This window comes from Daldinia vernicosa (genome assembly GCF_022497035.1).
Source record: "Daldinia vernicosa strain CBS 139.73 unplaced genomic scaffold F5Y00scaffold_2, whole genome shotgun sequence".
Classification (NCBI taxonomy): Eukaryota; Fungi; Ascomycota; class Sordariomycetes; order Xylariales; family Hypoxylaceae; genus Daldinia; species Daldinia vernicosa.
Window position 1 is genome coordinate 901,582 of NW_025953918.1, and position 26,919 is coordinate 928,500.

The 26,919-nt window shown below is 46.7% G+C and overlaps 9 protein-coding genes across 9 annotated transcripts; 3 read left to right on the plus strand and 6 right to left on the minus strand.

Moving 5' to 3' along the window:
- Window positions 1-194: 194 nt before the first annotated feature.
- Window positions 195-1,405, minus strand: F5Y00DRAFT_257229 (uncharacterized protein; the record flags this gene model as incomplete). The annotated part of the gene is made up of 3 exons (XM_048010527.1): window positions 195-454; window positions 741-1,136; window positions 1,210-1,405. 3 exons carry the CDS (start codon window positions 1,403-1,405, stop codon window positions 195-197), a joined length of 852 nt encoding a protein of 283 aa, XP_047869858.1.
- Window positions 1,406-2,106: 701 nt separating this feature from the next.
- Window positions 2,107-5,003, minus strand: F5Y00DRAFT_224008 (phosphodiesterase/alkaline phosphatase D precursor). Its single transcript, XM_048005942.1, has 7 exons — window positions 3,982-5,003; window positions 3,894-3,930; window positions 3,695-3,820; window positions 3,479-3,635; window positions 3,317-3,417; window positions 3,132-3,260; window positions 2,107-3,073 (listed from the first exon to the last, which is right to left on the minus strand). The coding sequence occupies exons 1-7, from the start codon at window positions 4,414-4,416 to the stop codon at window positions 2,181-2,183; spliced, it is 1,878 nt and encodes a 625-aa protein (XP_047869859.1). The 5' UTR covers window positions 4,417-5,003; the 3' UTR covers window positions 2,107-2,180.
- Window positions 5,004-5,825: 822 nt separating this feature from the next.
- Window positions 5,826-8,413, plus strand: F5Y00DRAFT_62869 (MFS general substrate transporter). Its single transcript, XM_048013922.1, has 7 exons — window positions 5,826-6,298; window positions 6,359-6,420; window positions 6,481-6,896; window positions 6,948-7,344; window positions 7,404-7,430; window positions 7,480-7,759; window positions 7,821-8,413. Exons 1-7 carry the CDS (start codon window positions 6,137-6,139, stop codon window positions 8,034-8,036), a joined length of 1,560 nt encoding a protein of 519 aa, XP_047869860.1. The 5' UTR covers window positions 5,826-6,136; the 3' UTR covers window positions 8,037-8,413.
- An 833-nt stretch (window positions 8,414-9,246) lies between these two features.
- On the minus strand, window positions 9,247-10,428 carry F5Y00DRAFT_250558 (NAD(P)-binding protein; the record flags this gene model as incomplete). The annotated part of the gene is made up of 2 exons (XM_048009744.1): window positions 9,247-9,695; window positions 9,903-10,428. 2 exons carry the CDS (start codon window positions 10,426-10,428, stop codon window positions 9,247-9,249), a joined length of 975 nt encoding a protein of 324 aa, XP_047869861.1.
- A 1,096-nt stretch (window positions 10,429-11,524) lies between these two features.
- F5Y00DRAFT_224019 (acyl-CoA N-acyltransferase) lies at window positions 11,525-13,693 on the minus strand. The gene has a single exon (XM_048005943.1). The coding sequence runs from the start codon at window positions 12,992-12,994 to the stop codon at window positions 11,603-11,605; it is 1,392 nt and encodes a 463-aa protein (XP_047869862.1). The 5' UTR covers window positions 12,995-13,693; the 3' UTR covers window positions 11,525-11,602.
- Window positions 13,694-14,246: 553 nt separating this feature from the next.
- F5Y00DRAFT_62941 (argininosuccinate lyase) lies at window positions 14,247-16,082 on the plus strand. Its single transcript, XM_048013923.1, has 3 exons — window positions 14,247-14,421; window positions 14,546-14,763; window positions 14,847-16,082. The coding sequence occupies exons 1-3, from the start codon at window positions 14,367-14,369 to the stop codon at window positions 15,975-15,977; spliced, it is 1,404 nt and encodes a 467-aa protein (XP_047869863.1). The 5' UTR covers window positions 14,247-14,366; the 3' UTR covers window positions 15,978-16,082.
- A 36-nt stretch (window positions 16,083-16,118) lies between these two features.
- Window positions 16,119-18,135, minus strand: F5Y00DRAFT_62960 (uncharacterized protein). The gene is made up of 3 exons (XM_048013924.1): window positions 17,456-18,135; window positions 16,669-17,395; window positions 16,119-16,611 (listed from the first exon to the last, which is right to left on the minus strand). Exons 1-3 carry the CDS (start codon window positions 17,811-17,813, stop codon window positions 16,260-16,262), a joined length of 1,437 nt encoding a protein of 478 aa, XP_047869864.1. The 5' UTR covers window positions 17,814-18,135; the 3' UTR covers window positions 16,119-16,259.
- A 1,124-nt stretch (window positions 18,136-19,259) lies between these two features.
- On the plus strand, window positions 19,260-20,584 carry F5Y00DRAFT_224027 (uncharacterized protein). Its single transcript, XM_048005944.1, has one exon. It carries the CDS (start codon window positions 19,657-19,659, stop codon window positions 19,915-19,917), a length of 261 nt encoding a protein of 86 aa, XP_047869865.1. The 5' UTR covers window positions 19,260-19,656; the 3' UTR covers window positions 19,918-20,584.
- A 2,664-nt stretch (window positions 20,585-23,248) lies between these two features.
- Window positions 23,249-23,945, minus strand: F5Y00DRAFT_224028 (uncharacterized protein). The gene is made up of 2 exons (XM_048005945.1): window positions 23,542-23,945; window positions 23,249-23,474 (listed from the first exon to the last, which is right to left on the minus strand). The coding sequence occupies exons 1-2, from the start codon at window positions 23,767-23,769 to the stop codon at window positions 23,421-23,423; spliced, it is 282 nt and encodes a 93-aa protein (XP_047869866.1). The 5' UTR covers window positions 23,770-23,945; the 3' UTR covers window positions 23,249-23,420.
- Window positions 23,946-26,919: the final 2,974 nt, after the last annotated feature.

Genomic DNA, 26,919 nt, shown 5'->3' on the forward strand with positions numbered 1-26,919 from the left:
TTAGTGAAAAAGTCAACGCCTGGTCTCAACAATTATGTACTTCGTGAAACCATACCTCACTATAACTTTTAATAAACCTTTTCCCCCAAAGTAAATTCAATCAATAAGAACGAGATAACAATAGTTACTCCTTTTCCGAATTCCCTCGGAGTTGGCCTCGGAGCCACCAGCATATACTTATGAGGTATATACGATTATATATACGACTCTTCCCATGGCCGCATGTGTCTCGGGGCGTCGATAGTCCCATCGGAAACAGGTGACGTGCTATCATCTGTACCACTATCATCTATCACATACTCGCGTATGATGTTGTCATCCAACATGATGTCGAGCTGTGAATACGCCGCGGCATCCTTTACTGTTGGCTCTAGCCCAGCATCTCTCACGCGGTAACTTATGAAATACAGGATGGCCTCAGCAAGGGCCTCAGCCCTAGTTTCCCGAGGAAGAACTGCAGGTTTCCAGTATATTTGATTTGGATCGGGATGGTAGCCTCGTCTTCGCTCAGCGTCAAATTCGGGCTCTCTTAAAGCTCATTCTTTGAGCATAATGTCGAGTACCAGAGGCGGATAGTCCCGGAGCAAGTGTTCGGGCCATGCGCCGCGCCTTACGTTGAAGCGCACGTCGGAAATGAAGGTGTTGGCTTTAAATATGATGTTACACACCGGGCATGTTCGCGGCTGGGGTCCGAAGACGTCATCTGCCGGATCAGGCAAGGACGCACGTCCTTGACGTACCTAGCCTCCACGGAGACGGGTTGCTTTCATCGACTCTATTCGCTTGGCCTTGGGTAGAGATAATCGAATCGACATTGAACCGACGTGCGTGACGGGGTGGTGGACGATTGTCACTGCGGGCCGGAATGCGATCAACCCATCCACGAGGAGGATCATAGAAGCTCTCTTTGGAATGGCTGGCTAGTCTCCTAGCCTGTCTCCTAGCCTGTCTCCTAGCCTGTATACTAGCCCGTAAAATGTCTATTGGTGAGGCCATATTGTCGGCATTTACCATTTCCTCGTCGGACCAGTCCGAAGGCGTCTGCTGTTCACCTATTTCGAACGCGAGGAACCCTCCATCATTCCAAGGGGACGCGATTGTAAATTTCCTTCCAGACTCGTTCCTTGTTCGAGTGACTGGATTGATGATCGAAGAGCACCTCAATCTCAGGTGATACCCGGGCGCGTAGCTCATAGCGTAACCTCTTACAGTACTCAAAGTTCTTGTTATATTGGTTAAAAGGCCCGTGTGGGCGCATGAACAAGAAGTTTTGCTGTACGAATAAGAAGTGTTCGTCAATCGCGTCCAGAGTTCTAGCGAGGGCTACTCCGCCCAGCAACGAGGTAGGTGAAAGCTGAAGAGGACCGTCCACCTGTGACGTCTCTGGTTGAAGAACGACTGGCATATATGAAGATATAATGAAGCAGTGATTATTGTTCCTGTGTGGAAACGAGTGCTGGTGTTATTCAAAGATAGGTGAAGGGGGTGCAAAGGTGAAGAGAGTGTAAAGGTGAAAGCACTGTAAAGGTGAAGGGAGTGCAATGGTCCAGAGGATAGGCAACAAGCCAATTCTAGCCACCTTTATATAAACCCCGAGCCCTTCTCAATTACCTAGCATATCACTGCACATCTTGAAGCCATCGTTTAGTTTCAAACTATAAAACCAACGCTTCACCTCTTGTCAAAGCTGTCGAATCATAGCGTTGCATTGCGCTATGACGCCACAACGACTATGTAGATACCCTCGCCATCGTCAAAGGGGGCATACCCGATTACACGTTTTTAGATCTTCAAGTCTATAAGGCCTATAGAATTAATGTCATTCGGATTCGCAACCTCGGGAGTACCGAGTTTTTATCAGGGACATCTGTTATTGAGCATATGAAGATACGAACAATTATGGGTGTTGTATCCTCACGCAAAGACAGGGTGATAGCTAACCGACAGCAGCACTGACCTGTTGGAAACTTAGAACGAAAGTATAACACTTACTTCTGTGTCAACTTGTACTAGTAGGAACCTTAGTATCTTAGGAGCGGTCTTTAAACATATCATAATCATCATATGGTACATGGTGCATTGACCTAATAATGAAGTATATTTTATATAATTACGTGGCTTGGAAAGCGTTAGACTTTATTCCTCATTAACACTCCCAGTTCCTCTCCCCTGCGAAAGTATTAGGGACCAGTGTATATGAACCATTCGCCGGTTTCTGTGTCGTGTGTCAAATTTGATCTCTTGACCGTGCCACCTTTCAAGCTACCAGCTTCTACATCCCCAACGGCAGGAGATCCGTCAGTTCGATGTAGCCGGTTCTCACCGGCAAGAACTGTAAAATTTGCCAAAGGAATCTCATATCCGTTACGGCGAGTGGTCGTTGGGACGCCGAAGAAGGCGGCATCTACTTTCTCGTGGCTGATAGACAGCTCGTAGTACCCACGGTAGTATAGATCCTGCCATTGTAGCTCTTCGTTTGCAGTTGTGAGCCACTCCGAAAGAGCAATAGCAGCCTCTACTGTCACGTTCTGTCCTATCGGGGACGGAGAGCTAACAGCTGAACCAGCAAACTCGACCCCCATAGATCCAGATCCAGTAACCGGGTCGTACGGGTGTTCGTCGAGCCAAACGAGATCAGAAACCCAGGACGCATGCGAATCTCCGGCTAGGAACACATTGTTTCCTATGTTGTTCTCATATAAGGTTTTGAACGTGCGATTGCGGTTCGCTTGATACCCATCCCATTGGTCATAATTGAAAGGCAAGTCATCACTAGTAGCCAGGCTTTCGTTCATTCGGCTGAAAATGATCTGGTTACCAATTATACGCCACGTAGCACCTCGAGTGGAACTTTCACGTAGAGTACGATAAAACCACGCTTCTTGTCGAGAACCCATAAGGGATCGGCTAGCATCGTTATGTATGTCGCCGAGATATTCGGTATTCCAATATAAATCAGTAATGCTCCGATCGTACTGTCGAGTGTCAAGCATGACAAGGTCTAATAAGTTTCCAAACTTAAAATTGCGCCAGATTCGTAGATTGTCATCCATGTCGACTTGTCGAATAGGCACTTTGGAACGACATAGTTAGCGTTAGACATTCATCGTGCGACCTTTACACAAACTCACTCCACTCAAAATAGGCACGAACAGCATTCATCTTTCGTTGATCGACTGATACACCACCGTCCATTACGAACGATTCTTCAGTATTGTTCAAATGGGCGGAACCGTCTTTCCAACTGTTATCAGCCACCTCTGTTCGCGGCTATAGTTAGCTCTGAAGATCACGCGTCCCAATATGGCGAACGTACCATGGTCGTCCCAGACAGGTATCCAAGGGAAGCTCTGGTGATTTTCGAGCAGGTCAAGATCAGTTCTGTAGGTGGCGATGCGTTTTCGATAATCGTAAAGACTACACGTACGTCAACCCAGTCACAAGGTAGAGTCCTTTCAGTGTTTTCAGTGTTACGCACGTGAATATCTCCTTATTCGGAAGCGGGATTCGATCGTAGGCATTGCCCCAGCCATACTCGCCATTAGCGTACTCGTATATATAATCGCCTAGGTGGACTACATAATCGACGGAGTCTTTCCTGACCGTATTACCGTATGCGTTGAAGAAACCAAATGCTGCACAATGGAAATTAACTACTAAAGTGACGATAGAAACCAGCCAAGCTGAAACTCACGATAGTTGCTGCAAGAATATACGGCAAGTCTCACTGGCTCCAGTACCTCGTCATTCGCAGAAGGGATTGTCTTAGTGCGACCAACAGGAGAGGTATTATTTGAGTTGCACACGTTGAATTGGTAGTCTAACGCCAGCCAAGTCAGTGAAGTTCCAACTCAATGCTCTCGCCTGCTTGGCTGAGCCGTATCGCTACTTACAATAAGTTGTGGAAGACTTCAATTTTTTGGCTTCAACCTATAACGACTATTAACTTATTACTCAAGGTGCGCTTGGGTATAATCTTACCTTGACTGTATAGTCGATATCGGAACTGGTATATGCCCTCCCAGAGTCTACGATGTCTTCGAATGTTGAAGTACCGCTTATTTTCCAATCTACACAGACCGGCTTGTTGCTCTTTGCCACGAATTGCTCAGTCGAGTGATCGTAAAGGGAGACGTAGCCTGACACGGTTATATTGCTCCTGTCATTATCACTAGATGGCGCGGCCCTAGTCCAGAGAATGACGCTATCGTCATATGGGTCGCCAGAAGCAACGCTGTGAGTAAAATTCAACTGGCTCGGATCCCAATGTGAGTTCGCCTCGGTCCGTTTAGCCACTTTACTGATTGATACGCCAAGCGATGTATGACGCCTTGAGGGAGAAAAGTAGTTTAGATTACCGGTGAAGGCGGCCGAAGCGGCACCAACGAGGAAGAGATAACGAATACTATAAACCATGATGAATGGCGATATCTGATCGTGTTCCTTACCGTCCGCCTGGATGGAATGGGGAAATGCTCCCTTGAAGAACTAACTGTCCATTATATTTACCCAAGGCACTTAGGTAGATCTGACATCACTTATAAAGTATACCGAATACCGACATGCTTGCAGTTGCAGATCGAATACGAAGGAAAGAAGAGCTGAGAGTAATCGGCAAAATATGATTGGATAGAGCTCCAACAAGCTCAACTTTTATTAATTAAAGTGCAGTACCTGACTTGCATAGTGCCATGGCAGGTACCATAATAAAGAGTCAGCTCGTGGATGCGCCTCACAACGTGGGGAATTTCTCTATTCTCATTGGGCCGTTGTATATATGTTGCCGGACCCGAGCCGGATTAAGTCGTACGTTGGCTGAATGCGTGGAAGATTGGAAGATTTCCATTTGGCATTCGGATAGATCACCTAACGTACCATAAGGGTAGTCCCGAGGAGTTAGTTAATTGATATGGTATCTCAATCATATCTCAACCACTTCGGCGACAAGGCACGAGATATGTTGCATATGCTTTCTTGAGAATGAGTAAGTTGTACGATAAGAACTTCAAATAAATAATTAGTTACCAATAGATAAGTGAAAGTTTACTTAATCTTGGCACTCTCCCCTTACCTTTTACCCCTACCTTTCCCCGCTTTAGGTATGCTGTATTGTACCTTGTATTCCTTTTGTACAGTGTGCTAAACTATGTTATTACGTAACTACACAGTCCAGATCTATGAGCTAACGCTGCTAATAAATGGTTAATAAGCTCTTGGATTTCTTTTCCTTTTCTTCTTCTCTTTGAGACTTTATAGGTCATTATATCATTGACTTTATTGTCTACCCTTTCCATCCTGGTCTTTAGCGTGACAATTATCATGTTTTGGATCAATTCAGCTCCGAGCACAGTCTGGAATTACTCCGGACTGTTAAAAGCCAATACTGTCGGAAAGGGAAATAAAACAATCGGTTAAGATGCGGGATGAGATGGAAACGGCCCCTGATTTACAGCTGCTATAGCTAGCTACCTTAGCTCCTATAGCCTATGGATCCTGATTATCTCCAGCGGACGCTAACGTGTAGCGTGGGTTACAGCGAGTTCTCTCCCTCACGAATGAACCTATCAACGTCAGATTTGGGTAGCACGAGCATTGGCACGAGGGTTCTCTATCTTGATTACATGTGCTAGCAACAGCTTAGCTCTGTATGGTGAGAACGCCTCATGCACTTATACTACTTTGCCTTTACAAGCTATTACCTTAGACCCTACCCACAGCAGATCTTTGCTTACCTACCTACCTAGTTAGGAATCCCTCGTCTTATCTCTTGGTAAGAAAGAAACACCGAGCTCTCATGCGCTAGATACGACGGATATGGCCATTACGTAGTTGGTCAATCGCTTATTAGCGGGACGCTCAATTTCGATCTGGAAACTTATTGTGAAAACTCTCGGTTTGCTGTTTTTCAACATTTACGCCCATTGTTTGGTGTTAATTTACCTAGATACTATCCATTGCCATCCTCAGCATATTTTCTCTTCCTATTATGCTCGAGTAACACAGATATATATATACATATACATATATCCCACGTATAAGTTTGCGTTCGTCTGAATTACGTTGTCCACCTATGTTCCTTTCGCGCAGATTATTCCAATTTAGATCGAACTAGCAGCAGGAAGTGCTCGATTCAAACATGGCAGCAGAAGAAAAGAGAATCGGAGGGTCAGAAGATCCTGGCCTTTTTGAAAGAGACGTCGGAAATATCGAGGATTCTACCATAGGCGACGCCATAGATATTCTGGCGCTTCAAGACTTGGATCCTGCTCTTAACGCGAAAATGCACCTTGTCAATAACGTGAGACCAGGCCTACGAGTGTCGCTGATAGCTGGCGACTAGATCACTAACGCACTTCAGGCCATTGATGAGATTGGTTGGACCAATTATCATTGGAAACTATTCGTTTTGAACGGGTTTGGGTAAGATATTATCGTCGCTCGAAACCAAAAAGGCTATCGAATACTCACGCGACCTCATAGTTACGCAGTCGATTCCCTAGTACTCTTACTCCAAAGTAATATAGCAATTCCGGCCTACAAAGAGTTTGGCGAGGTCGGATATGACAATGCCCAGACGATTGCTACGTACGTTGGAATGCTGGTCGGGGCGCTCTTTTGGGGTATGGGTGCCGATATTATAGGGCGTCGTTGGGCGTTCAACGTATCTCTCTTCATTTCCGCCGTAGCAACAATTGTCTCGGGCGCGGCTCCGAATTGGGCCTCCCTAGGCTTTTTTACCTCTATGGTCGGATTTGGAGCTGGTGGCAATTTGATATTAGACACCACTGTCTTCCTCGAGTACCTCCCCAGCAACAAGCAGTGGGCGTTAACATTTCTGGCCTGCTGGTGGGGTATCGGACAAGCTGTTACGGGCTTCATCTGCTGGGGCTTCTTAGGTGAGATTGATCCAAAGTCATAAGATGTTGAGGTTCTCATATATGATACAGTTCCACCTCAGTGGAATTGTGAATCTGCCGATAATTGTCCAAGAGAATCCAACCAAGGGTGGCGATACGTCATGTACACTTCCGGAGCTCTCGTTTTCGCCATGTCTATTGCACGTGTCACCGTTGTTCGTCTACAAGAGACTCCAAAATACCGCTTGGGAACCGGAGAAGATGCTGAGCTGGTAGAGACACTGCATTCGATCGCCAAGAGATATAATCGACGCTGTACGCTGACCTTGGAAAAATTGGAAGCTTGCGGGACAGTAAAGACTGCGCATAGCGAGAGTCGCTATTCGTTTCAGGAAAGTTTCGTTCATCTTTCTGGACTCTTCGCTACGACTAAAATCGGCATTTCAACCGTGCTCATTTGGATATCGTGGACGCTGATTGGACTTGCGTAGGTCCAAATTGGAAAAGCTTGTATCTCCGGTCCGAAAGCTAACCATTGGTCTTCAGCTACCCTCTTTTCTACGTCTTCCTAAAGTATGTTCAAATACCTACTAAGTAAGACTCTTATCTAACGCGATATTAGCACGTATCTTGCCAGCCGTGGTGCTTTAGACGGCGTTGGAACTTTCGACACATGGCGTAATTATACACTTACGAATATATCCGGCATCTTTGGGCCAATCCTAGCAGCATATATGTGCAACCTTCGACTCCTCGGCCGAAGATACACCATGGTCATTGGTGCGCTAGTAACTATGGTCTTCTTCTTCGCCTATACAGCTGTATCAACCCCAGCGCAGAACGTTGGGTTTAGCTGTGCTATTGCATTTTGTCTGAATATCTACTACGGAACATTATATGCGGTACGTAAACCCCTTAGTTTGAAAGATGCAAGAGAAGGAAACCACTAACTCGATGTTTCAGTATACCCCTGAGGTGCTACCGAGTGCCCATCGTGCGACAGGAAATGGCATTGCAGTCGGCTGTAATCGTATAATGGGTATTATCTCCGCGGTTGTCGCTAGTACTGCCGACACTGGCACTGTCGTGCCGATTTATATATGTGCAGCTCTCTTTCTTGCCATGGCGGTTATTAGTGCTGTCTTCCCGTTCGAGCCATATGGACGGAGGAGCTCATAATCTTATGCGATTTTCATATAAGAAGCGATTCATGCGTAATGACGCATTGGCTTCCTAGGCACCTCTCCAGCCTATCCGTGGTCCTGCTGAGCTTCGAGCGTCAGGGTTCTGGATTCGCAATGACGCGATAGCACGATACACGCCTAGAGTTGGATCCGGATGGTCCAAGGTATCTTAGGGCGAGGATTCGTAGGTTACTAATAATAGCCAATACCCCCCAGTAGGGTGCTAGGTTAGTTACTTCGACTAATCCTGCCACAGAGAGCTGCGGATATTAGTAGGCAGTACTCCAATATAGTCACAACATATATATACGTTAATAACCAGTCTAACTATGAGTTAACGTCGTCAAATACTGGATATCTACTATTGTTACGAGGCTTCATATCTCCCGCCCAATACCGTTGCTTTAATAGTACTACAAAACGTACTGAAGTAGTATTATCACTATAGATGAGGTGTATCTTATCTTGATGTATGGATATGTTTCATCGAGCTACCTGATTATCGATCTATTCCATGACACCTATGGCTAGAGAGACCGTTAACATGACATCAAGTACCAAGAATCATTTATGTGAACAAGAGTGTTTTAGATTAAAAGCCGTATTAAGCTTATGTAGATTAAGGCCAGAGGTCTCACGTGAAATCCAACATATCTTAGCATTACTATCCGGATCCCTATTTCCGAGATACATAAAGTGTACACGATGCGTCCTGCCCTAACAATTCTTAAATTCCGATTAGAAGACGATATTTCAGAGCAAGTCTGTTATTTGTCATTCTCGAAAATATGTCCTAAAGTAGGCGTAGTGTAAGACAGAAAATAGTAAGACCGCGTCATCTCTTTTCTCTACCGACCATGGAAAAGATTAATAGAGACGAATCTCACCTAAAAACATAAATAAGGCATGCTTATATCTCTGTTGACTGTAACCAAGATAACATTACATGCTCTGAATATGGAGTGGAAAGATGAAAACAGCTTACTCATTGCTATACGGTCTTTATTAATTATAGCATGTACGCGATACGCATTAGCAAATACGCAATGAAATCTATTATGAATCCATACTGACGTAAAATAGAGATGTTCTAGGGATCATCTGCCCATCAGCCTCTGCACCAGGCATGGCAATCTTCCACATCCCCTAGTCGTTCTCGACGGAGCAGACACACACACACACACTCTCTCTCTCTTCTTCACAACTCATCCGTCCCTTTCCTCCCCGCTTGCAAACTCAAACTTACTACTCTCCCTCAACCACGCCTCCAAATTCTGCACCCGCGGCTCCTCGGCCCTCAGCGCATCGATATCGACGCCGTACCCATCCGTCTCGAACCAGCGAAACATAGACCCCACGTTGTTGCGCGCCACCAGCCCGCGCACCGCCCACCCCACCACAGTCCACGCCTGCGGGAGCGCCGCTCCTCCTCCCCCGGCTACGCGCGCGTACACGGCGCGCGCCTCCTCGAGCGTCAGCTCGTCGCCTGCGAGCCCGAGGGCGCGGTTGCGGAAACGCGGATCGGCGCGGTGGAGAAGGGCTTTAGAGGCGAAGACCCCGATGTCCCGCACGCTGACGAGTTGTAGCTTGCAAGACGCGGACATGGTGCTCCAGAGGCTGGCGAATACCATGCCGAAAGTACCGCCTGGGTTCACTGGGGAGAGGAGGGGAGGTGGTTAGAAAGGTGGCTGGCTGATTGAGTGAGTGAGTGGTGGGGGATTTGTGAGGGGTAGGTAAAAAGGGGGGGTGAGAGCCGTGCACTGGTACAGTGATCAAACCCCTGGTGGGTAACGCAAGGGGATGGGGGATGGATTGGAGCCAAGCGGTTCAGTTGGGTTTTTAAGGGAAGTAGGTCACTTACGATTATCCATGAAAGCGACAGGCCTGAGGATCGTGTAAGTCAGTTTACCATCCGAGCCCTCGGCGACGGTGCGCAGATGCAGCTCAACATTGTGCTTCTGCGCAAAATGTGGGACATCAGTAGGCGTGTCCCAGGACTTCGGTTCGCCGCCACGATCTACGCTCGAAAAGACGAAATGCGTCGGTTTCTCAGGCGAGGCGTGCGCACACGCCGCATCGACGAGGTGTGTGGCCTGCGGTTCCTCGTCCGGTGGCGTCGTGTAGCTGAACACGGCATCGATGTCCGGGTGAGCCTCGAATATGGGCTCCGGATGCCGAGCGTCGCCTTCCACGACGCTTAGGTCTAGGGAAGGGTACTTGGAGGGCAGGGCCTGTGCTTTGGGCGAGGAAGCCGTCCGAGTTAGCGCGAGGACCTTGACCTTGGCCTCGGGCGTGGTCGATAGCTGTCGAGAAAGCTCGGCGAGCACGGAACCCCCTTGTTGGCCTGTCGCGCCGACGACGAGGATGGTGCATGGGGCGGTGGACATGGCGGCTGCTGGTACCCGAACGAGGAGAAGCCAAGGAAAATGATGAGATAGGTGCCTAAGAGTATGAAGGATAGAAGGTCGACCGAAGTTGGCCAAGAGTTAAGTTGCCCTTGGAAGTGCAAAGAGCGGCTTGTGTAAAAGGATATTAATAAAGTTCTGGCTGGTCCGGATATCCCTAGAACTAACCCAAGCCACCAATACAATCTAATCTAATCCTTCAAAGCCTTGTTTTAGTGGTGATTAAGATTCTACTGATACGCATCTGCCGTGTGCGGCGTGCGGTTTCTAGTTGTAAATACAATCCTCGAGCTCATTATTACAACCGGGCACAAGTGACGCCGGCCGGACAAAGCTAGGCCGAGTCCTCAGCTACCTAACCTAAGGTATATGTGATAACTTATGGGTGGCGCAGCGTGAAACAAGGGAACAACATAAAAAACCTATCGATGAGGTCAATGATCCAGAGCCAACCGTGCCACCAATTTAGCTCGATTTTCCCTTTCGGTCCCGAGCTTAAGGTATGGTGAATCGGGAACTCGCATATGGCACGTTTCATGGATTCCGGTAAACGAATCAAAGGAAGCACAGGTTATAAGCCACACGTCGAACACGTCCAAAGTTTGTGTGAATAGGTACGCATCGACAACTTCTAATGTGCCTTGCTCCTTAAGTGAACACTTGCTTGGTTACAGAAAATACCTGCGTGTATAATGTATGATATATGATGTATGATGAGGGCGAGTCTTTGGCAAACTCCATGCCTGTCTTTCTTGTCTCGTGGAATATCGTGTGGTACTACTACCATGTAGTAAAGTCGAAATCCGGTTAGAAGAAAGAAACCCGAATCTAAGCCTTTCGCTCTCTCCGCCATGCATATGCATCAGTGCCCTCTCGTAATAAATGCATGCAGCGCCTGCTCCGAGTCTAAGGTCGTTATCAATGCGCCACCGAATGCAAGAGCAATGAAACTGGTGTCATTAATCATCCTTCTGCAAATATCCTCACATGGACGGCCCATCCCACGCGTCTCTCCTAAGTCGGCAGAGCCATGCTCGCTTATGCGGGAAAGATATTTCCCTTTCCTTCGCGAAGCCTCCGTTCTGGAGGTGCTGAATAAATCTAGGCACGAATTAATAAACCGGCGGACATCCGCGTGTGGTGGTGGTGGTAAGACTCACTTCGTATTGTCAACCCTTGGTTCGAGGCAGATATTCATCGTACGGTAGTCTGCCTGTAAGCACCAGTGAACGATGCTCGAGAGCCAGTGCTGAACTCTTCCCCTCGCCCACTCCTCTCCAATCAACACGTGGATGCCTCTGTCGAAGTCCTGCGCATCGTTGCCCATATAATGTCCTACGTTGTCCTCCTTAACCCAATAGATTTCGAAATATCCGAAGGGCACGCCGTCCCACATCCCGATGGCCGGGAATGAATGGCGCGACTTGAGAGCGTCCGAGAGAAAGTTGGGCTGGTACGCGCCCCAGAAGGCCTGGACTCTGGGGTTAGAAAACCACATCTGAAGGAGTGAGGTGTCGGATAAGGTATTTAGGTGTGTATTATCCCGTTCGGCAGGCCCCATAGGTCCAAGGCAAGGGATAGGCTTTGGTGAGAGGGATGCTACGCGAAATGATAGGTACTTCCCCACACTAGGTACGAAGCGAGTATAAAATATCTCTCCCATATGCGGTGGCTTCTGTCGCAGCGGATGCCGGACATTGTTTGTTAATATGTACTGCAACGGTGCAGGAGGATAGAAGGTTGGGAGGTGAGAGGATGAGCGATATGGCCCGATGGGGGAAGATGGCACTTCAGCAGCTAACTGGTTAGACATTGTTGCCAGCTGACCTGCATCGCTTCTAGCCGGAGATGTAGGCCGGCTACTACTAGGCGACCCAGGATACGACGAGCTGTGCTTCAAGGGCTGCAGAGTAAAAAGAAATAGGCCGCTGTGGATTTGCCAGAATGCTCGTCGAGTAACGAACATTTTGTCCCATCCATGGTTATGCTCACAAGAACTCTCTCCGACAGCAGAGTCCAGGCTTGACATCAGGCCCATTCTCTCTAGTTTCGGTATCATGTTCCGCGTGCGTAGGACACCATCCCGTTTAATTCTGATGCGCCACTCGCCCCTAGGTCTTGCTTCCGGGGGAGCATGCTTAGACTGTTCCGTCAAAACGTATGGTGATGGTTCAGGCTGCTGGAAATACCAGTACAGAGTCACCCACAGAAACATGGCTATCTGTCGGGAGTGGCTGGCGAGAGGCTTATATTCGCCATCCGGAGGATTCGAGATAGATGAGATGAAAATAGTGTCATTTTGCAAGGTCGGCTTGTTGTACTTGTGAATATGGCTGTGCCTGGAGCGGGGCTCATTCGCGGAATCTTTAAGGGTGGGATCCTGAAGATGGTCTTCAGGACGATCTTCACTATGTATAACGACAGTCCAACCAATAGGGAATGGCCCGTGGTGGTAACTGAGCTCGTTATACTTGAAGAATAAGCCAGAGAACACGGGTTGGACTGTGAAACTCTGGCCATCTGGCAGATGGACAATAGACGGGGCCATTTGATTTGAGATAGGTTGGGATGTGAAACTTAGGTTGAAGTGAATACTAGGTAGATATGTATGTTGTAAATTATGTAGAATGTGAAATCTATATGAGGCGGGGGTTATCACTCATTTCGGCGCAATAGATTCGCTAATAACACTTAAGTATTAAAATGGGTAGCTCAACAGACGTCGTGCTCATGTGATGGATGAGTCCAAGAAGAGGCAATAAGATTTCATCGTGAGAGTGTAAGAGGCAGTGGAAGCCGAAAGAAAAGATAAAAATATGTACCTACCTAGGCTAACCTAGGCTAACCTAACCTACATATGTCATGTATAGCCAATGTGGGACGACGTCTACATGATACCAACAGATTACATACAAACGGCGACTCCGTTTCGTTGGCTTTAGGAAACGTCATACCACTAGACTTGGCGCGTGGAAAAACAACAGTATACCATACATTAGGGAGTAAGTAGGTAGCTCTGTTTGGTAGTTAGCGGGGTTCGCAGTTCGCAGTTTGCAGTTTGCGGTTTGCGGAGTTTCCCTGTTAAAAAACTTGTCTTGTCATGAGAGGGGAAGAATCAGGGGATTGTGGTGTTAGTGGTGTTGGTTTGGGGGCTGTTCGGGGTCTTGGGAGTTGGTCTTGGGGTCATCTTGATCTGGAATTTCCCCTTTCCCCAGATTCTTCCCTCCCGACCCTGACAGCCGCATGCATCCATCGTCGTCGTGACTTATACGTAATGTACTTAGGTATCTACAGCCCTAAGAGATAAGAGACACGGTGGCGTGTGTCATACCAAGTCGTAGGTATCCAATAAGAAAATAATTATTGTTAAGCACGTATTACCGTAGAAGTAAGCGTCTTTTCATAGTGGAACATTTTAAACTGTCGGGTTATAGCGAGGTTAGTTAGGGTCTTTTCTCATCGAAATGTACGTGTAGGTAATCAGGTAAGTTGGCAATGTATTAGGTAAAATGCAGAACCCTGCAGCGGACACACTGGCGGGATAATCTGTAAAATGTTTAATGTTTGCTTGACAAAAATAAAGTGAGGAAGGAACCGGGATGGAATCCTTCAGCCCAATAGCCCCATTTCCATATGATCCCCACCTACGAATAACCCCGATACAACCTTGTACTTGCATATCTAAATGAGGAGAGATGAGGGGAGATAAGTGGGATGATATATGCAACAATTGATATGTGCAATTGATATGTGAGGAGGGGTGAATCAATTATCAATTTTCATGTCTCTCGTTTTGATAAGAGAACCCCGACATCGAAGCACCTTCTTATGAGTCACCCAACTATTTTATATGCGACTGCGACTGCGACTTGATTCATACATCTAGATTTCACTTCTTCTCTAAACGAGAAACAGAAATCATGGCGTCGAATACCAAACCTGGCGAGAACATGCTATGGGGAGGCCGCTTCACCGGTACGTGTAATACCTTGTATTAGTTGTTCGTGTTCGTGATCGTGCAACATCCTCCACTAGCACCAAAACACTCACTTTGAACTTGGAGTTTCCGACTTGGTAACTATACTAATTCTTGTCCCAGGTGGCCTTGACCCCCTCATGGTGGCTTACAACGAGAGTATCCACTTTGATAAGAAGCTCTACAAGCAAGACATCTTGGGTAGCATCGCCTTCGCCCGGGCTAACAAGAAGGGCGGCATCATAACAGAAGGTGAATTCGACAAGATTGAAAAGGGCCTGCAGGCTGTTATGAAAGAGTGGGATAATGACGAGTTTGTCATTGTACCTGGCGTAGATGAGGTGTGTGCTGCTTGTTGTGTTCCTGCTTAGAACCTCAAAATCTAGCCTAGAGAAGGGAAAGCAACTAATTGCTTATAAAAAAGGACATACATACTGCCAACGAGCGCCGTCTAGGCGAGATAATAGGCAAAGACGTAGCCGGCAAGCTCCACACTGGGCGTAGCCGCAACGAGCAAGTCGCATGCGACATGCGTATGTGGCTGCGGGACGAGCTGCGCAAGATCGAGGGCCACATCGTGACCTTCCTCCAAGTCGCTGCCGACCGCGCCGAAAGCGAGGTCGACCACGTCATGCCCGGCTATACACACCTGCAACGCGCCCAGCCCATCCGTTGGAGTCACTGGGTCATGTCGTACAGCTTAGCCTTCGCCAGCGACCTAGAGAGACTGCGCGAGGTTGTCAAGCGCGTCAACAAGAGCCCCCTAGGATGCGGTGCCCTCGCCGGCAACCCGTTCAACATCGACCGCGATATGATGGCCGCGGAGCTGGGCTTCGAGGGACTGCTGTGGAACTCAATGGGTGGAGTGGCGGATAGGGACTTCGTGGCGGAGACCCTGCAGTGGGCGTCGATGCTCATGCAGCACGTATCGCGATGGGCCGAGGACTTGATTATTTACTCGACCGCCGAATTCGGCTTCGTGCGGCTAGCCGACGCGTACTCGACCGGCAGCTCGCTGATGCCGCAGAAGAAGAATCCAGACAGCTTGGAACTACTGCGGGGCAAGAGCGGCCGTGTGTTCGGCCAGATGGCTGGGTTCATGACGACCCTTAAGGGTCTGCCTAGCACGTACAACAAGGACTTGCAGGAGAGCTGGGAGGCCATGCTGGACACGGTCAAGACGGTTAGCGACAGCGTGCAGATCGCGACCGGCGTGCTGGCCACGCTCGCCATCAAGCCCGAGAAGATGCGAGCCGCTCTCGACCCCTTTATGCTCGCCACCGACATTGCCGACTACCTCGTCCGCAAGGGAGTACCGTTCCGCGAGACGCACCACATCTCGGGTCGCGTAGTCGCCCTATCCGAGCAAACCGACACTCCCATGAACGAGCTCACATACGACCAGCTCAAATCGGTCGACGCCCGTTTCGAGAAGGACATCGCCGAGTATTTCGACTACGAGCGCAGCGTCGAGATGCGATCTGCCAAAGGCGGCACTAGCAAGGAGTGCGTTCTAGAGCAGATCAAGGTTCTGAGACAAATTCTTAATGCCTAATCTTGTGTAATATTCTCTACCGGCCGGGCGGTTTCTATTTGACGAATCCGGAAGGTCAAGGGTCAAAAACGTGCGTTTTTTTCAGGGGTAATTCTTATGACGGATGACCAGAACAGGAAAAGAAGAAAAATTAGGTATAGACAAAAATTGGCCTTCTCATCCAAAAATTTGTGCCTTTCACGCGCGTTAAATTGCATAGCACAAGATTCTCAAATTTGATCTCGATGGGAATAAACTACGCTTTGTTCTATAGATATATATTCTATGTGTATTCGGCGGGTATCATGACTCATTACTCTCATCCGGCTTATGTCTCGCATTTTCTTTGCGATTCTTATCATCGTGCTCGCGATCGTTTTCGCCCTTCCTCTCCTCGTGCTCAAGTACTTCCTTAACATCCGCCCCGCCGAGATCCGTCATCTCGTCCCAATCGACATCATACTCCTCCGCCACGGTCCTGATCTCCCGCCTCAGCGCATTCACGTCGTGCAATAAAATCTCCCACTTCTGCAGGTCAAACCCGCGCTCCTGGTACAGGATGTTCTGCCTCCGCGTAACGGTAATCTTGAGCGCGGCCTGGTAGCTCAGGTCCCGGCTGATGAACAGGAACCACAGATAACCGCCCATCATGGTACTGTTCATGGGTTAGTTAATAATTAGTCCTAAGTAGAAGAGGAGTAGGACGACATGCCTTAAACCGGCGAGATACGTGACAGGTTCCATCAAGTCCCAGCCAAGGTCAGTGTGGAAGGTCAGGAAGTAAACGGCGCCCCACCAGCCCGACAGAACGACGAATCCGGCTTTTGCGATTCGATGGACGCCGCGATGGGCAAGCATATCGCACTCGTGCTTGATCTTGGACAGCGCCTCGATCCTGCGGGACATGCGGCGCAGGCGGACGCGCATGTAGTGCGTGCGGTCGTTGAAGCTAGGCACGTCGACGCGCATCTCGGCGTCGTGGCCGGAGATCTCGATGGCGAACTCGCGGCCGCGCGCGGCGTCGCGGATGAAGTCGCCGATCTCGGTGGAGCTGCTCCAGCGCACCCAGTCCTTGTGTTCGGCGGGGGTGTCGGCGCCCTCGCGGCCGAGGCCCGAGTACGACGCGATGTTGGATTTGTTCTTGCCGATCCCGATCTCCCGCCCGGTCTCGTCTCGCTCGGAGCTTTCCGCTAGGAAATACACGCTGGGCATCTTCTCGCGGCCGTCGCTGTCGCGAATGGGTGGGAGCTCGGCTTGGATTAGGCGCTCGAGGTAGGATAGGGGTTGTTGGGGGTGGACGAGCAGGGCTAGGGGTTGGATGTCTTCGTTTTGGGCGAGAGATCGGAATTCCCCTTTATTGCCATGCTCGTCGTGTGTCGCATCGACGGGTAGAGGCAGGATCAGTTTTAGGAGTCGGGTTGGAGTGGTTAGTAGTTTGCCTGGTCGATCATTAGTCCATTGGATCATTTGAAGGGCAATGGAACATTTATATTTATTACCCTTGGTCATGGTCTTATTCATGGTCCTCCTCGACTCGCTGACGGGAGGCTCGTCGGCGCCCTCCCTCTGCCAGGGACGTTTGATCTGCTGCTTCGTAGCATCTTCAATTCCGGATCTTACTTCTTGCTCGTGAGCTTCTTGGTCCCGCTTGTTTGTTTCCCGTACCGTCTCGTCGTCGAGCTTCTGTTTTCTCGTATATGGTGTAGTTGCAAAACATCGATACGATGAAGGTACCACTATTTTTGCTTTCTCCGGCGATATTATAGTCGAAGTATAAATATTGCCAAGACGGCGGCCAGTGAACTGCCGTATGCTCGAGGCTGTCAACTGCGAAAACGCTCTAAACGCATAGCTCATCGCGCTCTATTTATCACGACGTTTTCAAATAATTAATTATTATTTTTTTTATTTTTTTATCTTTATTTTTATTTTTTTCACTTTGGTAGGTCATAAGTACTTTGTACAGAAGAGTTGACTTACATTTTACCTTGCGCAGCTCTAGAAAGCTGGCGGACTAAATGCTCCATAGCATGTTTTTTCGTCGCAAAAGCCCGTTGTCCACTATTTCGTACTTGTTTTGCTCATGACGTCACAGGGCATTATCTCTTAACCAGTCGTCAACGCAGCACGTGGTTATCTCTTCTTTAGGAGGTAGTTAGCGAAATTACCTAAACCAAGGCCATTTCCAGATTTACAGCGGGTCTACAAAGACGAAATCCAACAAAGTTATAGTGTTGCAGTGTTGGTAACAAAGCCGCCGCATAGCTGTCGCACCTTTTTTCTTTTACAACTATTACGCTATGGAAACCAATTTTGATACAAAACCTTACCTAAGGTATAGGTACAAGGTTAATTATTTTTCTGGCTTTTAAAAGACGATCTAATTGATTTACATAACTAGAACATGATATCCGAACAAAACTTATATTGCCCCACGAGGGAACTTTTTTCGAAATGATCCCTTACCTAAGGTATACAAGTGAGCAAGCGAGGCGCGCCACATGTAAGACTTAAAACCATCCGATGAGCGGTCCAAGCCCAGCGCCACAATGATGCCAGGTACCTAGGTAGGCAACAAAATTGGCGAGCTGGTCTTGTTATGTTCACCTTCCTCCTTGTCCAATATGACCTTGCTCGGTTTTCGGAAGCAGTCGGCCGACGACGAACAATGCTGTGAAACCGCCTGCGCCACTTTTGTTCACCCAGCAGCCCAGTAAGGCAGTTAGAAAGAGACCACTGGCCAAACGAGTCTCAGTCCTAAATCCACATCCCCACGTTTCTTGGCTTCTTAGGCTCTTTAGGTAACTCATAAGGTTTCCATCTTTAAATGTAAGTCTAAGTCCAAGTCTGCAAGACAAATTGTTCCAAGTAATTACTATATTGAACAAATCAGTATCTAGTTACGCATTTTATAAGATTCTACAAAGTCATGATGCATCTAACTAATTAATTAAATAATCCAAATAACAACTCGTTGGTTTTTGTCTTCTTTATCCCGCGGCGCTTCCCAGGCGTCTATTTATAGGACAAGCTGATCCTCCGCAAAACATAGCCCTACGTTGCGTACCAATTGAAGATTGGGCCGTGGGCTGTGTCTCACAACAGAATCAATCGAAACCAATCATAAATAAAACAAACGCGCGTTTCGCCTAGCGCTTATATAGACAACACTGCTACCGTCCTACCATTCCTGTGCTAGGGATATACCCGCTGCCAACTCGGCTGTCTCGGATACATGTAGGACTTTACCAATGCAGTTATAAATGTAGTTATATACGAGACATGCGCATCGGGGGCTGCAAGGCGGGCATCATTGGAAAATAATTCAACTTATACATAGGTAGACTAACACCCATAGCCGGTTAGCTACTTGTAATAATCAATCTCACCTTTGTTCGAAACCGAATTCTTTGAAGATACCCTACGCTGCTCGCTTTATACCCGTTTTCATTATACATTATACAAAGAGCTTCAAACAAGGTCTAATAGGCATCCACATCGACTACCTACCTAGTTAAAGTGGTCTTGCTGACACTTTAAAGTTTACATGACACTTATATCCAGCCATATTCATCTTATTTATTTATCATCCAACTTCATTTTGTATCCTTTTCGTCTCAGCATCACTACCTCTTAGTAGTCTAAACTCTTCTTCACTCTCACCTATTAAAAAACTTGGTGATTCCGAATATACAGCAAGATGTCCGACGCAGCGGGTTCGATGACCGTTAACGGCAACTTCCTGAAGGACTTTATCATCGCCATCGCAGTCGCAGCCGTTTCAACTATTGTACTTTTGTTGATTATCTGCCTTCTCGCACAATGTGGACCGCGATTGTTCACTAAAGTCCGCAGGAGGGAAGAGTGGCTTTCTCCAACACTCGAGGAGGGATACCAAGATCAGTCGCAACCGGAACTTCCCCTAGTACCAAGAAGTTGGCAACGGAAAGAATATGCGTGAATGAATTATCGATCGTTCGAATACTCCGAAACTAAAATTGCCGCGCCGACTATTTGTCAATGAGCGCGAGAATCCCATCAACTTATTATAGCGGTGATAATCTATCTACCTTCATCTGCACATCTATACGTTATACGATAGATCAGAGACCTAAAGACTAGACGCCGCAGGCTACTCATACAATGCCATACGCAATGTTAGCTTCGACTCACCTCCCCATATATGGGATTCGAAACCACAACCAAATCCTATCAATAGTCTCAAACAGACGGAGACAATGTTTCAGCTGGCAAACATCAGTTAGGTTCGGTCGGGAGCCTTTAAGCAGAGCGCCGTGTCATTACACGCTTACTTTGGGGGAGTCTTTAGGCGTCAGTCGGTATGAGGCTAGGACCTTAGGGTCAGCTATGCCAGATCATACTTGAGAATATCATCTGTGGAAATCCACGGCGATCTGCTCCATTAAAGCGAGCGTATTATATATATTACCGCGGGATCGGATATGCACCCCTTTGAATAGATATAAGGATGGTTGTTGCATGGGCGGCGCATTCATAACGAGACATAGCATATAGAATTACCTAGATATCATATAAAAAGCCCAGGCATGATTTCCCGGATACAGGGACTTTAACAAGATTTAGTTTTCGTTTTCTGTATAACCAACTTACTATTAACATAGTTTTGCGTGATGATTTTTCTTTCTTCTAGAAGAGCCCCCGCAGATACGACTATTTTGAGGGACATAACAACGATAACAGCATGTCTAATATATAATGTATAAACATTAAGAGCTACTACATTCAGAGAAATTATCAACTTATCTAAAGTAGCCTTGCCACCCCCTATCCCTATCATCCCGTATGGTATCAACTTTGGCTTGCTACTAACTTTAGTCTACGTATCAGTTTCGCTAAACTTTACATGTAAACCTACTCCTAGAAGATTTTCAGAAGCATAGAATCATCCTTACTATAGCTAGGTCCCATACTACCTAATAGCTTCGTGATAGGTGAACAACCTTGGGGAGATCATATGCAGGAACAGCGATCTCGGATCATGTCAGATATTGTAACCTTGGTTGATGTCGTACATAGAGTGAATGTCAGGATAGATAGATTGAACTATTAATGCCTGCCTTTTACCCTCCGACGAGGGTGTTGCGCGTCCTTTGTATGGTATATCTACTCCTGTAGCTACCCCTAACCCACTTATACCCTGGTATATTAGGCCCTGTCGTTCCCAAAAGTAACAGGCAAGTTCTCCGCCTGGATTAGGAATTGACATTACATCGATGTGGAAGAATTTTCCTAGATAAAACGAGCTATATGGATACGAACGAAGAACGCAAATACGGACGTCTCGGGGTTGCGATAGGAGTGGTGCTCCCATGTCAAAAATCTACGATGCTATATCAAAATTCGTTGCATATCAGCTATATAGGGTTGGTGAAAGCTCATACTTATCGAAGCTTGGCACGTTATAGAACTCGGAATCCCAGGATTTACCAGAAACAAGAGTAGGTGTTTTAATTAATGCCATGATATCTGCAGAATTGAAAGACTTAAGCTACCCAAGTGCAAGGCCGTCGGTATCGCACTTGTATAACCGCTTGAGCAACGCTTTCATAGACTTGAAATCCAAATGTTCATTAAAGGTTTTTGTTAAGCTTGATTGAGGCAAACTCCGTAAGAAAAATAGTAAATATAGAGCACGACCAACTTAAGTAAATTTTCAACGGCCAAGGAAAGTCTAGGTCCGACCGCGAGACAGATTGGGCGACGAGCAAGCCCTTTAAGATAAATACAAGACTATTTAACTATGGAACGGTTTCTGAACCTTGCCACGAATAGATTGCGATGAGTGCCCTTGATTTTTTGAAAGGATAACGAGATGTCCCAGTGTATAATTTTCCGTGCTCATACTACAATCGGAGACATCTTGAAGCCCCGACCAACTCGCCAATTATACACGACTCTACCTATCGTTTATCCGGGTAACCATGTATAGGGCCCGATTTTCATCAAGTATTCAAGGCTTGCATCCGAGTGCTTTAACTCCAGACAGTGTTAATGATGAGCGCGTAGAAACACGCGTTTGGAAGGGGGGATTAATAGGGACATCTACTTGTTTGTGTAACTGGATGATCAGCACCAGCAATTATTTGAGTGCTTAGCCGTCCTACGGGTTTATATATTGTGAATGTTTCCGAGGATGAAGCACATCGTCGGGGCCGGGTATGTGTGATCATCCGGTTCTTAACTACCTATATTCAACGGCGTTCTCTATACCGTGTCTCATAAAGCACGACTGCGGTTAAGATTCTCTGGATGCTTTTCAACTAGGTATGCATTTTAGTGAATAATCAACTTCGTTATTTCTTGGAAAAGTGATGTCTAGCTTATAGATAAACTAAATTCTTGCAACTTATTGAACCCCTGTATTTTGATGTATGTAAGAATACGCGGCGTTATATTAAATCGCTTTTCTGACACGAAGTTAAGATTGCCCTTTTAATAACACTAGAGGTTACCCCCCGGGCAACACAAAAGCCTAAGGTTTACACCGCACCATGTTTTTATGCTATTTTTATTATTATTACATATTAGCGACCTACCCCCTATTAAACTGGAGGGTGCCCCTACGATAGCCCGGATTTACTGCTATTATACGGCTGGACACTACTTTCAATACTTTCGAGACCTGAGTAATAAAGAAGCATTAAATATATGCATATGCAGACCTGTTCATTTTTTACTGCTTTCTATAAGGCAAGAAAATCACCTGTAAGGTAGCAAGGCATGTGTCCCAAATAGGAAATTTTTACTCGCATTCAACACAACATCCTAAGGTAAACCTTAGGCATACTTTGCCGATATTGCGAACTCCATTATGAGGTTGAGCTTTTGACTAAATAGTCTGCAAAATCACACAGGGCATATACGTGGCCTCCAAGTTTTTGGTGTGCAGCACCAACCATAAGACTTCTCTCAAGTCCTAGTAAGTTCCTAAAGTTGGCATTTTCTAATGTATATCCATTTGCCTAAAAGGCCCAATAGCTTAGGGCCTACTTGAATGTGGTTTCACATGCGTAAGGGTTTTATTCGACACATTAGGTACACTTAACTATAGCCGTTGAGGAAGTTTATGATTAAATACCTATTAGGTTTTAACTACTTATTATAGAGAAAGAGAAATCGGAATTATCTTAGTAGTTTATGGGACAAGAGGAGCACCGTCGAGAGTGATATGGTTGACTTATACTAGACATTTCTATAGTATTTCCGGGGCTAGGATGGATCAAAGCTTTCACGGGTAATAAAGAGTAATGTCAAAATAGCAAATTGTAGTATTTCAAATCTAAACGAGTGTAGTCAGGCCGTGACATATTGAATCAAAATCAAATACTCATGAGAGAGTCTCTCTCATCATCCCTTTCTTAGTTCAAGCCCTCCACTTGTTGTTGTCCCCCACTTGTCCTTAGCATATTCGTTGAATTTCACTTAAAGGACCTTGACGCAGTTGAGAAGGTTGAGGTTGAGGTTGATAAGGCCACCCTAGTATCGTTCAAAGTAGTTAGTAATCATAAGCTCCTTCAACTAGAATTTAACAGGTCCTACTTACGCTACCATTGAGAACACTGTCGTTGCAGCAGTACGCTTCGCTACCACAGGTGTTGCCTAAGGCAAGAACGCAATTCAGAGCGAGGCTAGTACAGCAGATCTGGTTCGGCTTGTTGGTGCTGGAGCAGGCGCCTGTGCCTGTGCCACCGGTACGGGCCTCGACAATGTCGGCAGGGGCAGCAGTGGCAACCGCGGCCAAAGCGAGCATGGTGATAGTGCTGAACTGCATTTTGGATGTCGTAAGGGAGTCGGACCTGAAGAGGTAGAGAATGTCTGTAGTGAGCTGAAGAGGGCTGAAGAGAGCTGTAGAAACTGAAGACTGAAGTTTGATGGTCTGCGATGGTGATTACAACTCTGAGTTTCGAGGGAATTCAGAGAGCTTATATACACATTCTCGACGCTCGTTTATCGTCATTGATTATTTCTATGGCTTCGGGTCCTTGCGCAGTCGAGCGTAATGCTCCATGATGGCGCTTAGTCTATACCCGATACTACACCCTAGTTTCTTCTTTTCAGAATGGCGTTCCGCCACGGATGAGATTTCTCTCCGATGCATTCGATCTTGATGAAAGTTCAGTCGGAAGTGCTCCGCGAGGGCGTCTGACTGCCGGCCATGACCCCTTGACGAGGTCTCTGCATTTCACCGTGTGACGATAAATCGTATGTTTAGTCAAAGAGTTAATCCAGGTTTCTATAACATATGCAAGCCACTGTAGCACAAGCTAACACCTCTGGTCTATCCAATTAACATAATTCATTCTTCAGCTTTTACAGTATAACCTGGCTCTAGACTTCAGCCACGCAGTTTAGGAGCTGTATTTTCGACATCCTAGCAAGAGTCCCCACACGAGGTACTCCAGATTCTAGGCTGCAGATGTGACCTTGTACGGAAAGACCCGTTCGGGACTTCAGAGTCGATTGTACCCAGCGGGTTGTGATCTACCTTTTCATAAGAAAACTGTTATAATTAACGAGATTAATTAAATGAATAATTTCTGTACTTACCTTCCACGAGTCATTCTCTCTGTCTCTATAATGGCCAAGCTTCTTCTGCTATCACAGCTCTTAAGTTCAAACAATGGGCGGCGAAGTCGGCCTGCACGAAATAGGGATGGACAGTTGTATGAGGTGGTCACCGTGTGGTTACACCGTACATTATAACAACGTCATGATTACTTTCCGGGACTTGCTCCTAGTGAATCAGGCACTGGTGAATGTAAGCATTTAGCCTTTTTTCCCATCTCCCGTGATTGGCGGCGGAAGTAGGTAGCTGTCGAATCCATGTAAGCCTCATAAGGAGGGCTAGTTAACCTTGATAACCTCTCAAGTCTCAGCGATTTGTCTCTTATACGCGCCTTCAAACTTTTAGTGTCGTTCCAACCTGTTTTATTATGACCTAAAATAGCAGAAGGAGGTCTAGGGACATGACCTCTCAGTATCTAGACTGTTGGAGATTGCATGGACCCATGCCGGGAAACCGACGGCAGGGAAATAATAGATGTCCCCATCGACATTTCAGAGTGTATGAGAATTTAGATACCTTAGAAGCATACATAACTAATGAGTTTAACAGGGGCTTCGTTTGATAGATAGCTAATTATTAACTCCAATCGATTCCCCTATAAACTACACTGATTCTCTTAAGTACCACATATACTATGTTCCCGCCGCGTAATTCGCCTAAACTACTATCTGAAGGTAGGAAATATACGCCGAAGGCTGGCTAAGCATAAGCAACTCCTGCTTAAGATCGAGAATTACGATCCGCCTCCGCTTGATTACATCCGCAGATCCGGCATTGAACTAAATTGGCTAGGTTGTTTCTCATACCATGCTATGGGTAACCATTCGAGCGTGGAATGACTCCAATTTGATGGACTCGGGAGCGTGGCGTTACCAACTTCCAATTAGCAAGCACTCGAGCGGAAAGTTCCTGTTAAGCCATATAAGGAAAATAATCTTCCCTGTCGGGATGGACTATGAGTTCGTAAAGGCTGCTTATGATACATCACATGCTTCCACACCGTCTCAGAAGTATGATATTGAAAGGTATACGAATCTTTAGTCCACCTCTCAAAAGCGGCCTTAGGAAATGCCAAGGTTGACAGTATCTAGGAGACGAAGCTCGGTTAAGGCAAAACGCAAAGAGCCAATCCTGGTACAAATGTGGTAGTCTAGTTAAGAGGCATCGAGCGATCAGCAATAGACTCTCAGGGAACGTGCAGAGCTGAGTAACATTATTATCGGGACCTTGCATGGACACGTTATTCAGTCGGCATAATGGCTACCCATGACCATTCACGGCCACGCTTTTCCGATCCCCAAACATACTCGACAGTCACGTCGCTACAACACGAGGACACGGAATGGTAAGCTATTGGAAGAAAACGAGCCGGACCTGCATCCTACCGACGGACCGGAAACGCATAGACGAAGCTGGTGAAGGTAAGCGCTCGAAATATGCATAGCCGGTAGGACTTAATAAGGGTGGCCTCGACATATGTCATAAAAAGCAAATTACAACACGAGCGCCACATTTACCAGGTTCTTCAGAAACCAAGGGACATAAGTGTACAACAGGACCAGTCTAGACCATTAATTTTCTCCGAAAGAATATTAAAGTTAAGACATCTTTAGTAGGACGTCAGTCCATAAACTCCAAGGTAATAATCAAAAATAAATACTGTATGCATATCTCGCATGCGTTTTCTCTCGCTGGGAGTGACCATGTTGCAATTTTCAACGGGAATCACAACATCAAGCCAAGACATGAAACTGCATAGTATTATAAAAATTGATTAATCAATAAATTCAGCGGGCCAGTTCCGCGAATATGACACAATTATAATTTGACAATCGAAGTGCCCAACGCCATTCATATTCACAACTTGTCATGGGTGTGTAGAAGTGATATCGGCACAGTCCGAACAGAACTGCCCATGACCCCCGATGTTCGCTGCAGGTATTCGGCGACATGGCTTGACTATGTCTTCAAAACAGCTGATCACACTGTAAAATACTAGGTAGTCATGGGCATGTAATGACGTTCACCTTCCGTTCCCTTTTAGGAAACTAGTTCATAATATGGACACACAATTCCCAAGATCCTCACTAGCCGCTTCCTATCACAGTGGCTACCTATAGCTATTAGTCGTCTCAATAACCACATGCCCCTCCAGCTATTGGCTTGCTCCCGCCGGAAAGCCATCTCCGAAACTGCATATGTGGATGTGGTCATAAACACAGATTCGAGAAGTATGCACTAGATATATACGCTATAAACGCCCAAGTATTCCCAAATACTCACTCTTACATGTGGATGCATACTTAGTACGATTTTGGACGCCAAAACTGTCACGAGGTGGAACCAAACAACATG

Excerpts from the sequence above, each read along its gene's own strand:
- F5Y00DRAFT_224008 (XM_048005942.1), bottom strand. The coding sequence starts at position 4,416 with ATGGTTTATAGTATTCGTTATCTCTTCCTCGTTGGTGCCGCTTCGGCC. Across the intron at positions 3,418-3,478 it reads CCGAATAAGGAGATATTCAC|TCTTTACGATTATCGAAAAC; the intron begins GTGCGTAACACT and ends ACGTACGTGTAG. Across the intron at positions 3,261-3,316 it reads ACCTGTCTGGGACGACCATG|AGGTGGCTGATAACAGTTGG; the intron begins GTACGTTCGCCA and ends AGCCGCGAACAG.
- F5Y00DRAFT_62869 (XM_048013922.1), top strand. The coding sequence starts at position 6,137 with ATGGCAGCAGAAGAAAAGAGAATCGGAGGGTCAGAAGATCCTGGCCTT. Across the intron at positions 6,897-6,947 it reads CATCTGCTGGGGCTTCTTAG|TTCCACCTCAGTGGAATTGT; the intron begins GTGAGATTGATC and ends TATATGATACAG. Across the intron at positions 7,431-7,479 it reads CTTTTCTACGTCTTCCTAAA|CACGTATCTTGCCAGCCGTG; the intron begins GTATGTTCAAAT and ends ACGCGATATTAG.
- F5Y00DRAFT_224019 (XM_048005943.1), bottom strand. The coding sequence starts at position 12,994 with ATGGCCCCGTCTATTGTCCATCTGCCAGATGGCCAGAGTTTCACAGTC.
- F5Y00DRAFT_62941 (XM_048013923.1), top strand. The coding sequence starts at position 14,367 with ATGGCGTCGAATACCAAACCTGGCGAGAACATGCTATGGGGAGGCCGC. Across the intron at positions 14,422-14,545 it reads ATGGGGAGGCCGCTTCACCG|GTGGCCTTGACCCCCTCATG; the intron begins GTACGTGTAATA and ends TTCTTGTCCCAG. Across the intron at positions 14,764-14,846 it reads TTGTACCTGGCGTAGATGAG|GACATACATACTGCCAACGA; the intron begins GTGTGTGCTGCT and ends CTTATAAAAAAG.
- F5Y00DRAFT_62960 (XM_048013924.1), bottom strand. The coding sequence starts at position 17,813 with ATGAGCTATGCGTTTAGAGCGTTTTCGCAGTTGACAGCCTCGAGCATA. Across the intron at positions 17,396-17,455 it reads GAATAAGACCATGACCAAGG|GCAAACTACTAACCACTCCA; the intron begins GTAATAAATATA and ends ATGATCGACCAG. Across the intron at positions 16,612-16,668 it reads ACGTATCTCGCCGGTTTAAG|TACCATGATGGGCGGTTATC; the intron begins GCATGTCGTCCT and ends ACCCATGAACAG.
- F5Y00DRAFT_224027 (XM_048005944.1), top strand. The coding sequence starts at position 19,657 with ATGTCCGACGCAGCGGGTTCGATGACCGTTAACGGCAACTTCCTGAAG.
- F5Y00DRAFT_224028 (XM_048005945.1), bottom strand. The coding sequence starts at position 23,769 with ATGCAGTTCAGCACTATCACCATGCTCGCTTTGGCCGCGGTTGCCACT. Across the intron at positions 23,475-23,541 it reads ACAGTGTTCTCAATGGTAGC|GGTGGCCTTATCAACCTCAA; the intron begins GTAAGTAGGACC and ends GAACGATACTAG.